Here is a 17,453-nt window from a genome sequence, read left to right on the forward strand (position 1 = left end):
AGTCCGACAGCGAGGCAGGGCACACCGTAGCCCGGCCCAAGATGGCGCCGAGGAGGCGTGGACGGCGAGCGAGCGGCGAGGCGGGGCGCGCCGGGAGCTACGCCGCAATCAAGATCAGGGGACAATTTAGTAATCCTCTCGCACTGTTTAAAAGGGCGACAGGCGTGAACGTCGGGGAGAGAGGCGCAGAGACGAGAAGGAGCCAGAGGGAAGCTGACCCTGAGGTTGTTGGTGGTGGAGCGCGAGAGAGAGCGAGATTGACAGACGCCAAAGACAATTGCTGAAAAGCACAACAGACGATTTATTGAAAAATAAAAACATTGTTGAGAACCTGTAAGAGCCTGTCATGTCAGTGCTTGGTGGTCCGAAGAACCCGGAAGCAAGTGTCTTCCACAGTGTTACAATCCGGTCTCCCGTGATGCAAAGGACGGCAGGAAGCCGCTTGCAGGTAAGAGTGCTTGTTTAGTTCCAGTCCGTGGCACAAAAACATACAGGGCTAGTGTGAAGCTAACTGGAACTCAAAGGGTCACCGATGGCAAACAAGAAGAAAGTTTTAGTGTCGCAATGTAACTGTAAGCTGTGAGATTGAGATATCTTTTATAGGTTCTCTTTTAATCCATAGTCACGTTTAAAGCAGCTGGTATTTTCCCATGTAGTGAGTCTTCTTGTGACCTTATGTTTGCTAGTAAAACCTTTGTTTTGTCTTAAAACCTCTAAAGGCTTAGGTGGCCACATGCGCGGATAGCACCTTTCAGCTGTTATTTCCAAAATTGTGTACACTACTGAATTGGGGTCATATGGCCACTTATGTGGACACTTATACTGCCATCTGGTGGTGTCAGAATAGTATAACATACAATAGAATTTGGAAAAACAAAAGTGTAAAAATAAGAATTAGCATGTCACTAAACATGAAGTACACGTTTATGTACTTATGGACTAAGTACATCATATCAAAATATGATTCCTAGTTTTATTCTGATTAGGGTCCAATAGGCCCAAACAGCAAAGACAGATAAAATAAGCATGTAAACAAACAGCTCGGGCATTAAGAGGTGTTAATTAAGCGCTCCTGTTTGTCGACACACTGAGCTGTCTTGGCCAGTTCCTTATCTGTTTTAAAGAAGCAGCTGTGCTCCTTTCCGGGCGAGAGGGGCTGTTTTCACTCTACCTAAGCTGATTCTTTTTGTTTGGATTTAGACCTCGCTTGCTGGTGTTATTGTTGCATTGTAAGGGCTTTTCAAACAGAGTATAGTACCATCTTTCTTTTTACCGTACAACCCTAGTACAAAAAAACCCTGTCACGTAAACAAATCATCAAATAACACCGATTTCAGCGCCATGAACACTGTCTTGTACAATTATCTATTGTGAACGGCTTGTTTTAGCATGACGCTATACAAGCTACAGTGTGTCTGTTCTTGCCTCAGTGTTTCATCCAACGTGAAATGAGGCATTAACATAGCATCATGTGTGCTTGACTCACTCTTCTGTGGACGCGCGCGTTCAAAGACTACAAAGAGAACTCTCGCAGGAGCTCGGGGCATAAAAGTGGCGTCACATTGCATATTGAGGCAAGAAAGGAGGACAGTATTCAACTACATGCCATCGCGTAATGTTCTCAAGATCTACCGCTGCGCTCCACTTAAAGGTGAACTATACTATTTTTTGGAGAATTTTGAACATCATTCACAATTCTTATGCAAGACTAGAGCACATGTGTATCTTTTTTTTAAATACATTCGAACTAGTAAATAAATGTCTGCTTACAATGGAGCCAATAAGAGTCACTCTATTAAGCCTACAAAGCGCTTAAAAAAAACATCCAAACACTTCCATTAAGCTTTTATATACTCAATGTAAGTATATCTGTAATGTAGTAACAGACACCTTCATAACAATATGTAATATGTACAATATACACACAGCAAGTATATATTCCAGTTTTCCATATATATACACATATATATCCATCCATTTCTACCGCTTATTCCCTTTTGGGATCGCGGGGGGCGCTGGTGCCTATCCCAGCTCATCGCAGGGCCAACACAGATAGACAGACAACATTCACACTCACATTCACACACTAGGACCAAATTTAGTGTTGTCAATCAACCTATCCCCAGGTGCATGTCTTTGGAGGTGGGAGGAAGCCGGAGTACCCGGAGGGAACCCACGCATTCACGGGGAGGACCCTGACTACTCAGGACCTTCGTATTGTGAGGGCTTCATGGTGGCAAAGGGTTTAGTGCGTCTGCCGCAGCGCTTTTTTGTTAAGGCGGCCGTCTGAACAACAAAGAGCCACCGCCTAAACTAAAGTAAAAAAACAAAAACAGAAACAAAACTTCAATTTCTTTTTTTTTGTCATGTCCAGCTTCTCAGGGTCAGCATATGTCAGCATGTGGCCCCACTTTTAACTTTTTTTGTCAAATTGTAGGCTTCTTCACGCGACGAAGCCATCCTACTTCACCACAGTCTATTGCCCCCCCCCTCCAGGCAGCGATGAGATGGAGATGTGATGGTGGCGACAGGCCAAATTACACTTTTCCTTAAACCCACCCAGCCCCATCCCTGTACACCCACCCTCCCCCTGGAGAGACACCACCTTAACTAATAAACATTTTTGGGGATACATTGTGTGTGTGTGTATACATATATACACTGCACACATACATACATTATATATATATATATATATATATATATATATATATATATATATATATATATAATATAGTAACAGACACCTCCATAACAATATGTAACATATACAATATACACACTGCAGGTATATATATAATGTAGTAAGAGATACCTTCAAAACAATATGTACAATATACATACTGCACGTATATATATATATATATATATATATATATATATATATATATATATATATAGTGTAGTAACAGACACCTTCATAACAATATGTAATATGTACAACATACACACTTCAAGTATATATATAATTTAGTAACAGACACCTTCATAACAATACATCATGTTTTATATACACACTGCAAGTATATATATAATGTAGTGACATACACCTTCATAACAATATATAATATGTACAATATACACACTGCAAGTATGTATGTAAGTATATATATATATATATATATATATATATATATATATATATATGTATATATATTTATATATAATGTATTAACAGACACATTTAAAATAACGTGTAATATTTACGCATTCTGCTCAGTTTAATCATACGGCGGAGCATTAATTACACAAATGCATCACAACGTTTGCTTTTTCCTTCGACAATATCACTGATTACTACTCACTGCATACTTCATGAGAGCCAACAAACATAATAAAACATCACTTACTGTACAAAGTCTGCTCCCACTGGGATGCCGACTGTTAGGACATAGATACATTCCCGTTTCGATGAAGAATGACTCTTTTTGGGCCTTTCTCGTCATTTCAAAATTGTACCAACTTCTCAGTTTTTACATTTTACTAACAAGGTGGCGTGATTTATAATCGAGAACCAATTTTCACCTGCTCCGAGGCGAGAAAGCAGCTCACCTGCCTCTCTTTGAACAATGTTAGCGCTTTTAATAACAATATCGCTAATATTTAAGTCACATGAGGTACATGGAGTATTGTTGGTGCATTTTGGATGTTTATTTATTGGGTTTTTACGGTCCAAATAGATGCAATAGATATCATGGCTCCATTGTAAGCGGACATTTATTCATGTCTCATAAGGATTGTGAATTATAGGCAAAATTACAAAATCTTCGCAAATAAAAAGAGCATATTTATCGTCATTTCCAAATAGAACCAACTTGTCCGTTTTTTTGTCCACACCATTTTACTACCAAGGTGGCAAGATTTATAATCTAGAATCAACTTTCACCTGCTCCGAGGCGAGAAAGCAGCTCACCAGTGGATGATGTCAATAAGGAAGTTGCCTCTCTCCGATCAATGTTAGTACCTATAATAACAATCTATCCATCCATTCATTCATTTTCTACCGCTTGTCCCTTTTGGGGTCGCGGGGGGTGCTGGAGCCTGTCCCAGCCGCACATGGGCAGAAGGCGGTCGGTGTACACCCTGGACAAGTCGCCACCTCATCGCAGGGTCAACACAGATAGACAGACAACATTCACACTCACATTCACACACAAGGGCCAATTTAGTGTTGCCAATCAACCTATCCCCAGGTGCATGTCTTTGGAAGTGGGAGGAAGCCGGAGTACCCGGAGGGAACCCGTGCTGTCACAGGGAGAACATGCAAACTCCACACAGAAAAATCCAGAGCCCAGGATTGAACACACAACTAGAGATGTCCGATAATGGCTTTTTTGCCGATATTCCGATATTGTCCAACTCTTAATTACCGATTCCGATATCAACCGATACCGATGTATACAGCCGTGGAATTAACACATTAATATCCCTAATTTTGTTGTGATGCCTCGCTGGATGCATTAAACAATTTAACAAAGTTTTCCAAAATAAGAGAACAACATCAACTCAAGTTATGGAAAAAAGTGCCAACATGGCACTGCCATATTTATTATTGAAGTCACAAAGTGCATTATTATAATTATTATAATTATTATTATTATTGTTATTATTCTAACATGCCTCAAAACAGCAGCTTGGAATTTGGGACATGCTCTCCCTGAGATAATCCTAATACCCACCACAATTATGGGAAATACTATACTTTGACTTTCACAAAGTGCATTACTTTTTTTTTTTTTTGAACATGCATCAAAACAACAGCTACAAATACAATGAAGGCACACAGCTTCAGTCCAGAGTGTACCAGAGTAATAAAGTAAACAATAAAATAGTCCTCCTTTAGTGCAAGACTGCCTGGTATACTGTATAACAGTAAATTATAAACTGGGCTCAATCTGCCCTGCTCTAACGTATTTGTATGAGTAACACAAATGTGCTGCAAGCGAGTGGTGAGTGCTTGAAGTGGCCTAGCAGTCAGCCAGAGCTTCTGAAATGCTGCGTTGAGACAGGGCAGCTTTGTTCAATGCAAGCTGCAAAGTGTGCGCCATGCAGGCCAAACTATCCACACCAAACTCCACCATAGCTCTTGCCATACTGCGTGCGTTGTCCCTGACCACAACGTGGGCTTTCACCCTGGGGTGGTTTTTGTTGTATTTTTGTTTTTTCTCGGCGCAGTCTTTAAGCGACAATTGCGTGGTACTGCTTTTTTTCCGTGTTTGCTTTTCATCCATCTTCCACTTGTATTCATCGTGTATCTCCTTATGTTTCTTGAAGAGGTGGGAGATCTAATTGCTCGTATTAAAAGGAAGACGTCTTGGTTCCTCCTCGCATAACCAACTTTTCACAGTCATGGCAAATTGCCAGTTTTTTATCCGTCAGACCCACTTTAAAATAATCCCAAACCATATCGTCAGTCAGTCACAGAGGGAGCTCGCTTTTTAGCCACGGCTACAGCACCTGCAACAACACACTCGTTGTTGTTATGCTGCGCTCGCGGCGGTTTCATGAGGTCCTCAAGCGTCGCCAGTAAACCTCTCATGCTGCAGTCGTCAACTCCTGTGTTGTGTGTAGGAGAGGGGAGAGGGCAGTGGCTGCTGACTGGGATATGTACCGCTCCGTACAGCGGTGTTTTAAAAAGTAATTGATTTTTCTTTTTGAAACCGATACCGATAATTTCCGATATTACATTTTAAGGCATTTATCGGCAGGCCGATATTATCGGACATCTCTACCCAGGACCTTTGTATTGTGGGGCACACTAACCCCTGTACCGCCGTGCTGCCTAAAATAACAATATCGGAAATATTGAGGTCACATAATGTAAATGGGGTTCTGTTGGTGCTTTTTGGTGGTTATATATTTCTTTTTAGAATTGATTTTAAAACATTGCTGTTTGTTTTCAAATCTTTACATGGACTGGCACCTCAGTATATCTCGGCCCTCATCCAAATTTACACTCCTGCGCGCGCTCTGAGGTCCGAGAGACAGTTTCAGCTCGTGGTGCCCAAGACCAGACTTGGAAATAGGGCCTTCTCTGTGGTCGGCCCTAAGCTGTGAAACACTCTGCCCCTCCATGTTTTAAGTCTCGTCTTAAGACCCACTTTTATTCTTTGGCTTTTAACACTACGTGAGTTGTGTGGTCCTCTGTCTTCCATTGTCCTCTGTGTTTTTTATACACTTTGATTTCTATTTTACTGTTTTAATTGATTTTACCCTTTAAAATTTTTAATCATATTTATTTTTATATTGGTTTTATATGTATTTAATTTTTTTTTTATTCAGTCATTGGTGGAGCATAATATTGTTTTTTAATATTGTTTTTAACATGGCTGTCCAGCACTTTGGAAACGTTCTTGTTGTTTAAATGTGCTATATAAATAAAGTGGACTGGATTGGATTGGATTGATTTATCGGGGTTTATGGTCCAAATAGATGCAATAGACGTTGTGGCTCCATTGTAAGCAGACTTGTATTTATGTCTCTGATAAGGATTGTGAATTATAGGCACAATTACAAAAAGTTCCTCTTTGTCGGGCTCTCTTAATTCCCAGTGAGAGATGACATCCCGCCATGCCCAAACGGGTCATACAAATACACGCTTTGATTGCTATACAAATACACGCTTGCCAACGCGCTACACAACTTTCCCAAAGAGCACACAAAGGGTGAATGAATCACCCGGCAGGTTGCAGCCTGTCTTTGCCACACAAATGTGCACATTCCAAGTTTAAGCTGGATAACTATTATCACAAACATCACACCCAACCTCCATGGAGCGAGATAGGAGACTTCCATCCATCCATTTCCTACTGCTTCGGCTTGGCGGGGGGGTAACAATCGGACGGAAGGCGGGGTGCACCCTGAACAAGTCGCCACCTCATCGCAGGGCCAACACGGACAACATTCACACACTAGGGCAGGGGTAGGGAACCTATGGCTCTAGAGCCAGATGTGGCTCTTTTGATGACTGCGTCTGGCTCCCAGATGAATCTTAGCTGACATTGTTTAACACGATAAGTAATGAATATGTCCGCTAGTAATCACAGTGTCAAAAATAAAGTTCAAAATATAAAACGTTCTCATGCATTTTAATCCATCCATCCCTTTCTATCGCACCTGTTCAAGAAGTTGCATTAATGGTCAAAAGTATTTTGTTTATTATTGGTTAGCTTCAGAATAACAATGTTATTAAAAAGAATAAGAGTTGCACACATTTAGTTGTTGTAATCACGGAAAGTCCAAATAAAAGAGGAGGCGTAGAATTCTCTTGTCAAAGCCTGGGACGACACTGTACAAGGGTACAGGTCTACGCGTTTCTCCTCATTGAGCTAAACTGAATCCTGGCTCTGTTTGATTCCTTGCTTCTTGTCTGTTTAATATGTCATCAGTGTTTGAACCTGACAGCTGTATTCAGGGTTAACAATATTATACGGCTCTTACGGAAATACATTTTAAAATATTTGGCTTTCATGGCTCTCTCAGCCAAAAAAAGTTCCCGATCCCTGCACTAGGGACAATCAACCTGATAGGAGACTTGACTGGATGAAATCCGGACGTGTCAGGAAAAGACCCAAAGACAGTCCTCCAACAACCTTGAACACTGAGGACCACACTTGAACACATTAGCGCTGACAGAGCTCAAGGAAGGATAGACAGACTCGCGCGAGTAATTGTCCGCCCGGGAGATTAAAAGCTTTGCCCTTCGCCAACTCCAAACTAATACCGGCTCCTGGATTAGCCGAGAATCCCCTTCACACACACACACGAGAGCCGAGAGCCGAAGAGGGAGAAAGTGAGTCTCACCCGCTCTCCGCTGTTCCTCCTGAGCGTCCCCACCGGCAGCTTGAGCATCAGCCGGCGGGTCCTGCCCGGCGTCACCGCTCCCTGGACCAGCATGGTGTCCGTGGGCGTGTGAGCATGTGTGCCGCTGAGGGAGGTGGGTGTCCTCGCCGTCCCGTCCAGCCTGCTCGCCGGCTACACGCGAGCTTGCCCGCGCACAGAAGATAGGTGTGGGGGAGAAATACGCGCTTTAAGTTCCTCTCTTTGTTGGTATCACTCTGGCCATTCTGCCCTCTTCGCTTTCTCGCCAGGGTGTGTGGGAGTGGGAGTGGGAGACTGGGAGTGGGAGGGAGAAGGAGACGCTTTTGTCTCGGCTTGCTCTGACAGCACACACCCCCTACAAGCGCCCTCCCCTTTCCCCCGTCTTCACTTCCTCAAGCAGGTCACGGGATGATTGTGACGTCGTGGACGTTGTTAAGAGCGCCACGCATCATTTTCCACGCTGTTAGAGGTGGGAGTCTATGGGTACCGAACAATTGCATCCGATTCCAATTTCTGGGTTGGCAATTTGATTTAGAATCGATTCTTGAATCAACGGGATTCTCGATTCCGATTCCCTGGTTTACAAATTGATTCAGAATCGATACCCGATTCGACGGGATGGTCGATTCCAATTCTTGTGTTAATAATTTGTTTCAGAATCGATTCTTGATTCAACGGGATTCTTGATTCAGATTCCTGGGTTCACAATTTGATTCAGTATCAATTCATGATTCAACGGGATTCTCTATTCCAATTCCCAGTTGACAACTTGATTCAGAATCGATTCAACAGGATTCTCGATTCCGAATCCTGGGTTGACAATTTGATTCAGAATTGATTCTAGATTCAAAGGGATTCTCGATTCCGATTCCTGGGTTGACGATTTGATTCACAGTCGATTCTCGATTCAATGGGATTTTCCTCTCAGATTCCTGGGTTGACAATCTGATTCAGAATCAATTCTTGATTCAAGGGAATTCTCAATTCCGTTTCCTGGGTTGACAATTTGATTCAGAATCAATTCAAGATTCAACGGGATTCTCGATTCCGATTCCCGGGTTGACAATTTGATTCAGAATCATTTCTCGATTGGACGGGATTCTCGATTACAATTCCTGGGTTGACAATTTGATTCAGAATCAATTCAAGATTCAACGGGATTCTTGATTCCGATTCCCGGGTTGACAATTTGATTCAGAATCATTTCTCGATTGGACGGGATTCTCGATTACAATTCCTGGGTTGACAATTTGATTCAGAATCAATTCTTGATTCAATGGGATTCTCGATTCCGATTCCCGGGTTGACAATTTGATTCAGAATCATTTCTCGATTGGACGGGATTCTCGATTACAATTCCTGGGTTGACAATTTGATTCAGATTTGATTCTCAATTCGACAGTATTCTCAATTCTGATTCCTGAGTTGACAATTTTATTTAGAAACAATTCTTGATTCAACAGGATTCCCGATTCCGATTCCTGGGTTGACCATTTGATTAAGAATCGACACTCAATTTAACAGGATTTTCGACTCTGATTCCGTGGTTGACAATCTGATTCCGAATCGATCCTCGATTCAACGGGATTCTCGATTACGATTCCTGGGTTCACAATTTGATTCAGAATCAATTCTCGATTCAACAGGATTCTCGATTCCGATTCCTGGGTTGACAACTTGATTCAGAATCGATTCTCGATTCAACGGGATTCTTAAATCCGACTCCTGGGTTGACAATCTAATTCAGAATCGATTCTTGATTCAATGTGATATTCGTTTTAGATTCCTTGGTTGACAATGTGATTCAGAATCAATTCTCGATTCAAGGGGATTCACAATTCCGATTCCTTAGTTGTAAATTTCATTCAGAATCGATTCTTGATTTACTGGGATATTAGACTCCGATTCCTGGGTTGATAATTTGATTCAGAATTGATTCTCGATTCAACGGGATTCTTGATTACGATTCCGGGGTTGACAATTCAATTTAGGATCGATTCTTGATTCAAAGGGATTCTCGATTCTGATTCCCGGGTTGACAATTTGATTCAGAATCGATTCTCGATTCAATGGGATTCTCGATTACGATTCTCGAGTTGACAATTTGATTCAGAATCAGTTCAACGGGATTCTCGATTCCGATTCCCTGGTTGACAATTTGATTCAGAATCGATTCTCGATTCAACGGGGTTCTCAAATCCGATTCCTGGGTTTACAATGTAATTCAGAATCGATTCTTGATTCAACAGGATTCTTGATTCCGATTCCAGGGTTGACCATTTGATTTAGAATCGATACTTGATTCACAGGATTTTTGACTCAGATCCCTGGGTTGACAATCTGATTCAGAATCGATTCTCGATTCAACATGATTTTCGATTCCGATTCCTCGGTTGACAATTTGATTCAGAATCGATTCTCAATTCACTGGGATTTTCGACTCTGAATCCTAGGTTGACAATTTGATTCAGAATCAATTCTTGATTCAAACAGATTTTCGCTATATATTTTTTTTGTGTAACATTTACAATGACATTTTTCAAAACAGGCTACAGGTTAGATCAACTCGTTCTCGGCGCATGGAGATGGCATAAAAATGTTTGTTTTTTTTAATTGGTCCTCATTAAAAAAAAAAGTATTTTTAGATTTATAGAGATTATGAATCAATTTCAAATTGGGATGAATAAAAATTGCGATTCGGATGTAGATCGATTTTTTAGGTACCCCTACTGTCTATTCGAGGGGGTTTGCAAACTTTTTGACTTGGGGAACCACATTGGGTTAAAATAATTTGGTCGGGGGCCAGACTATCTTCATATATATATATATGTATGTATATATATATATATACATATATATATATATATATATATATACATATATATATATATATATATATATACATACATATATATATATACACACACACACACACACACACACACACACACACACACACACACACACATACATCAACAATACAATATGAGTTCCCTGAGCAGCTAGACAGGGCAGATTAAAAAATAAAAAATAAAAAGGACTGGACAGGACAGATTTATTATAATTTTATTTGTTTTAATTTGGGACTTCCCCGCAGGTCAGATTGCGGACGCTGGTGAGCCGGATCCGGCCTCCGGCTCACAAGCCGTAGTTTCGGGACCCCTAGCCTATACAGCCACACAACAACCGCAGCCCTTGCCAGGGGATGGCGTGGGGGTGGGGAGGACCTCAAAAGGAATATCGGATGTTTTGCCATCTGGTTGGAAGATTATCTCTGAAATCCCACATCCAGCTTTCTCTCCCTGCACTGTCTCCATTTGGGGAGGGGAGGGACAAGAGTGGGGGGTGTAGGGGGGGATCACACACAAACATGCATCAGTGAAGTCAAGCCTAAATTATTCTAATGCAAGATACACAAAACAGTGCAGGAAATTAGCCAGATTTCCCCAAGCTCTTCCGTCCTTCAGCTGAGTCAGTCCCCTGACCGTGGTCTTGACTTGTCCAGCAAAGCTATTGAGTTACTGCTGCACCCACTGACTTGCTGTCATATTCTCATCATCTCAGCCTCTGCACGTCCACACTGAGCTGTCAGATGATTAGCTTGAGTGGCTCCACGCATAAATATATGCATTGTATATGGATGTCGAGGAGGATGTTGCTTTTCCGACATGTTGTTGAACTACATGCATGTTCCAATGAACTAATATCAAGTCGGTCTCTCTCAGCGCGTTTGTGGCCTGAAAAATAATACAATTTTGGCTCGTGTTTGGTAATAGAGAGTTAGAGTATATTGAACTTGGCAAATTTGGAACAAACATCATGCCAATGTTTGAGAAGGAGAACGATCTGGGACTTCCGTGTGGGTTTCCTGCCATGGCAAATGGGGACTCTTAAGTAGGAAGAGAGGCAATCAATTTACTTAGATCCAAATACCACGCGCTAAACAGCATGTGCAATCGATAAAATAGCTTGTACTATTAGTCAGTGTGTTGCGTAGTATTTACTAACACTGCATGTGCAAATTGGCGCAGACCCGCCTTATTTAAATGAGGATTTTGCGCTTGTCACCATGGAGACACTCATTTACTGCACATTCTTGTTATCATGCCTCGACTTGTGGCGTTTTGCTCTTTTTTCAAACATTCAGAAGACATCTACCACTTTTTATGAGCATTTTAGAAACAGCATTGCAGTGTCTCCATTGAAACCACTGAAAGGGCACCTTATTTGAGTTACGATGTCACGGCGCAGACTCAAACTCGCTTCCCTCCTGCAACTGAGTGTTACCGTTCCTCCTATGGCTCCTTACGCTGAGCTCAGCACGTCCACGCAGCGACAGCTTTGCAGACAATTGGCTATCTGCACACCTGGGACTGATGAGGGCAGCTGGATAAAGGACCAGTGGACCCAAGGATCCATACGGGAACTTAGTTTACCTCTTTTTATACCGTAAGCCCTAAGCTCTCTCTCTCTGCATTTTTCCCTCCGTGTTGTGACGTCCTTGTTGTTCTCCCGCAGTGCCTTCCCGAGTTTCCCCCTTTGTTATCTCTTGTTGTTTCCCCCGTGGTTTTGGACTGCCTTCCTCGATCCTTGATCCTTGCCTGGACACGGACTCTGAGGCCTCTCTCTCGCCCTGGATCTTCTGCCTGCCCCATGGACTGCCTTTCCTGCCTTGTTCCTTCTCCTTGTTACAACATTTGGTAAGACTCAACAACCAATTATTCATACACATATTCTTCCACCATACAACCATTCTGGATGTTAGTTCACACTCCATTTCCGTAGTTGTTATTAATATTGTTTGATTATTATATATATTGTAATATATATAATAAAATACATAGAGGTATAATCCCCTGGTGTCTTTGCCGGCATCTCCCCTCTATAAACCATAACAGACGATGCACTTATTCCGCTTAAGACGCAAAAATTGCACACTTAAAGAAGTTTTTTTCCATATAAAACAAATGTCATAAAAAATTCAATCAGTTGAATTATTTTAATCAGCGCCCTAAGACCTCTGTAGTAGCTATAAAGTTATAAAATGATGTTGCTGATCCTATGTTATGTCTGATATTCATTATTTCTGACTGCTCACACACATATTCATAAGACGGAGGATTCTAATTTGCCCACCTGTGCAGCGTGAGCACAGTGTGTGGAACGTTAGTTTGAGGTTGAGGTGTTGGGGGCGGGGTTGAGGTGAGCGGGGTTTGGTGGTAGCGGGGGTGTATATTGTTGCATCCCGGAAGAGTTAGTCCTGGGTATTTGTTCTGGTAAGTTTATGTAGTGTTACAGTGCAGATGTTCTCCCGAAATGTGTTTGTCATTCTTGTTTGGTGTGGGTTCACAGTGTGAGGCATATTTGTAACAGTGTTAAAGTTGTTTATATGGCCACCCTCAGTGTGACCTGTAAGGCTGTTGACCAAGTATGCATTGCATTCACTTGTGTGTGAATAAGCCGCATGTATTATGCGAGCGGGCCGGCACGCTGCTTATACGGAGGAAAAGCAGACGTGATGACAGGTTGTTAAGGACGCTAATGGCAGTGCCTTTAGGGCACGCCCCCAATATTGTTGTCCAGGTGGAATCCGGGACAAAATTGGGAGAATGGGTGCCCCGGGAGATTTTCGGGAGGGTTGGCAAGTATGCACACTCCTGTTGTTGTTGACTTTGGACTGACTATCGGCTGCACAACCTCAAGGCCGCGGAACAGAGACATGCGGCAGGCTTACACGTACACATTCATCCACAAAAAATATACGCCACACACACATACCCCACCCCCAATCCAACGCCCTTGACGCAAATCCCACAGGGGGTGATGGATGGATGGGCAGTGCCCGAAGAGCTGCAGCCTGCCACCATGGCTCCGCACTCCCTCCCCTCTGTTGCTTGATATCTCGAGATGTACGTTGTAATATTTATATGTGCTTTGCTTTGTTTTTTTTTTCCCAATCCAGTATTTTTTTTTTACTATAGCGTTGACTTTTTTCCATCTTTTACGGGGTGCCTTGTGGCCACCCATCAGCGTTCCTGTTCTGTAGCGCTGTACACTGTTTGTTTGTCTAATCTTGAACGGGTTTGTACTGGAAACAAAGTTTCGTTATACTTGTGCAATGATAATAACGACCTACAGGTACCTACCTGCCCACCACTTTGCACACCTTTAGTGGATCAGCTTTACGTGTTTTACCGGGTTTGCACATGTATTAGTACACGCAAACCTTTAGTAAATCAGGCCCTCAATGATTATCTGCAGACAATAAGAAACATACTGCTGTGTCAAACAAAGCTGAGCTTTTATTATCGCGTAAAGGCACATTTTTAATCCAGACTCAACGCAATCTGGATTGACATCACTAAAGGAGCAGTTTTAGTGATATGATACTATAAGGATAGACACATTGCACTGAAGCGGCGGTAATCCCCCGGTCAGCATTATTTATTCAGCAGCCTGGCCCACATCAGTGTGGCCTACATGAGGAACATCACGGCTTTATTTAGAAACTCTAGGTAGAAGCCCATGATGGATTAAGGGAAATGGAAGACATGATTTATATCTGGCGCCACCGTGACGTTCATTCAACGTGGCGAGGATTTAACTGATTGGAGAAACGGTCGTTTGTCACTTTCACCAAGATCTGTCGTGACACCTTCAACAGCGCCGCCTCTTAAATGAACCGTTTAGGTGACTTCCCACTCCTCGGAGCTCCAATTTTCTTGCTGAATTCAATTTCCCCCCGATCAAGCCAGCACATCGCGCCCGCCCTCACCACCTTTTTCTGCTCGGAGGGAAATTTATGAATGCTTATTTTTGCAGAGGAAGGCACTAGGGTTGTACGTTATACCGGTACTAGTATAGTATTGCGTTACTAATATATAAAAAACGGTACTATACTCTGTTTGAAAAGTACCGGTTCGCCATATTTTTCATTTTTTTACAGGCATGTCGGCGTGTTGTCATGTCGTGAAATTGCTGGTTTTACGACCACATGAGCATTTTCGGCAGCGCGCACACAGAGTACTTACAAGCAGACACGGTGTGTAAACAGAAAAGGGAGAAAGGATGCATTTTGGCTTAAAAACTTAAGATTGAGGTGAAGTTACACCCTCAGGAAGAGATGCTTTAAAACATTGCAAGCTATCTAGCAGCTAACATGCCTTTGCAGTCTGCAGTGCTTTAGCTACTTCTCAATCACTAATCCTTGTCTCCATGGCAACGAATGAAGTAAAATTATTACAAGTATCATCCCTGCAGGACAAGGAATATCTAAACATGCTCCACTACACACCGTAGGAGGATACAATGTAAACAAACGCCATGGGTGGATCTACACCTGATATCCACTGTAATGATACCAAGTACAATAGCGTATCTAGTCAATAATACAATGATTACATCCATCTTTTTTCCCTTTTAAAAAAAAAATCCCATTATGTTTATAAACTCAGAAAAAAAGATTAGAAAGGACAAATAAATTAAAAAAAACTTGAGACTTCCTGCCTGCTACTGGCAGGCTGTAGTTTGGGGACACCTCAAGTACGTTCACTATTTTATTTAAGGACAAAAATTGCAAAAGGAAAGATATGTTTAATGTACGTCAGAGTTTTTGTTCAAATAAATCCATCCATCCATGAAGCCAGCCATCATTTTCCGCTTATCCGAGGTCGGGTCGCGGGGGCAGCAGCCTAAGCAGGGAAGCCCAGACTTTCCTCTCCCCAGCCACTTCGTCCACCTCTTCCCCGGAGTTCCCGAGGCGTTCCCAGGCCAGCCGGGAGACATAGTCTTTCCAACGTGTCCTGGGTCTTCCCTGTGGCCGCCTACCGTTCGGACTTGTCCTAAAAACCTCCCTAGGGAGGCTTTCGGGTGGCATCCTGACCAGATGCCCGAATCACCTCATCTGGCTCCTCTCCATGTAGAGGAGCAACGGCTTTACTTTGAGCTCCTCCCGGATAGCAGAGCTTCTCTTCCGATCTCTAAGGGAAAGCCCCGCCACCTGGCGGAGGAAACTCATTTCCCGTGATCATGTCCTTCCGGTCATAACCCAAAGCTCACGACCATAGGTGAGGATAGTAACGTAGATCGACCGGTAAATTGAGAGCTTTGCCTTCCGGCTCAGCTCCTTCTTCACCCCGACAGATCGATTCAGCGTCCGCATTACTGAAGACGCCGCACCAATCCACCTGTCGCTCTCACGATCCACTCTTCCCTCACTAGTGAACAAGACTCCGAGGTACTTGAACTCCTCCACTTGGGGCAGGGTCTCCTCCCCAACCCGGAGATGGCACTCCACCCTATGCCAGACGAGAACCATGGACTCGGACTTGGATGTGCTGATTCTCATCCCAATCGCTTCACACTCGGCTGATAACCGATCCAGTGAGAGCTGAAGATCCTGGCCAGATGAGAGCATCCGGACCACATCATCCATTACTGTAATGTACTATTTTCAGGTCTCCCTATGTCTAGCATTATAAGATTACAGTTGGTACAAAATGCGGCTGCTAGACTTTTGACAAGAACAAAAAAGTTTGATCGTATTACGCCTACACTGTATATACCTTTATATACCTATATACATATTTAACTACATATATATACCTATACTGGCTCACCTGCCCTGGCTTCCTGTGCACTTAAGATGTGACTTTAAGGTTTTACTACTTACCTATAAAATACTACACGGTCTAGCTCCATCCTATATTGCCGATTGTATTGTACCATATGTACCAGTATGAAATCTGCGTTCAAAGAACTCCGGCTTATTAGTGATTCCCAGAGCCCAAAAAAAGTCTGCGGGATGTAGAACGTTTTCTATTCGGGCTCTAGTACTCTGGAATGCCAGGCAGGTAACAGTTAGAAATGCGACCTCAGTAGAAGCATTTAAGTCCCATCTTAAAACTCTTTTGCATACTCTAGCCTTTAAATAGACCCCCTTTTTAGACCAGTTGATCTGCCATTTCTTTTCTTTTCTGCTCTGCCTCCTTCTCCCTTGTGGAAGGGGATGGCACAGGTCTGGTGGCCATGGATGAAGTGTGGCTGTGGACCGCTCGCCCGTGCATCGGTTGGGGACATCTCTGCACTGCTGACCCATCTCCGCTCGGGATGGTCTCCTGCTGGCCCCACCATGAACTGGACTCTCACTATTATGTTGGATCCACTATGGACTGGACTTTCACAATATTATGCTAGACCCACTCGACGTCCATTGCATCCGGTCTCCTCTAAAGCATCTGCGGCCTTTCCCAAGGTTTCTCATAGTCATTATCATTGACATCCCACTGGGTTGTAAGTTTTTCCTTGCCCTTATGTGGGACCTAAACAGAGGATGTCGTTGTGGCTTATGCAGCCCTTTGAGACACTTGTGATTTAGGGTTATATAAATAAACAATGATTGATGGATTGATTGATTGATTGATCTGCAAAAAGCAGAGACCTAATCCTGCAGCCACCAAATCAGATCCTTTCAACGCCTTGACTGCACCAAGAAATTTTGTCCATAAATAAAATAAAGCCAATAAGGCAATTTTTTTGTGGTATCAAAATGCATTTTGGTACCGGTAACGGTATAGAGACAACCCCAGAAAGCGCACACATGGCAATTAGAAGATGTGAAGCATTGAAAACGA

General features: G+C 42.8%; 1 protein-coding gene across 8 annotated transcripts in view; it reads right to left on the minus strand.

Moving 5' to 3' along the window:
* Positions 1-17,453, minus strand: part of frmd4a (FERM domain containing 4A) — a 295,342-nt gene that overhangs the window by 185,377 nt on the left and 92,512 nt on the right. For 3 of the 8 annotated variants that reach the window (XM_061916775.1, XM_061916773.1, XM_061916778.1), the window contains exon 1: positions 7,804-8,116. The exons of 2 other annotated variants lie outside the window; for them this stretch is intronic. In XM_061916775.1, the coding sequence (XP_061772759.1) occupies positions 7,804-7,896 (93 nt within the window). In that variant the 5' untranslated portion in view covers positions 7,897-8,116. Of the gene's footprint in view, positions 1-7,803; positions 8,117-17,453 lie in introns of those variants that run through there. 3 more of the 8 variants (XM_061916776.1, XM_061916781.1, XM_061916774.1) reach the window with 1 other exon arrangement.

This window comes from Nerophis ophidion, linkage group LG12 (assembly GCF_033978795.1).
Source record: "Nerophis ophidion isolate RoL-2023_Sa linkage group LG12, RoL_Noph_v1.0, whole genome shotgun sequence".
Classification (NCBI taxonomy): domain Eukaryota; kingdom Metazoa; phylum Chordata; class Actinopteri; order Syngnathiformes; family Syngnathidae; genus Nerophis; species Nerophis ophidion.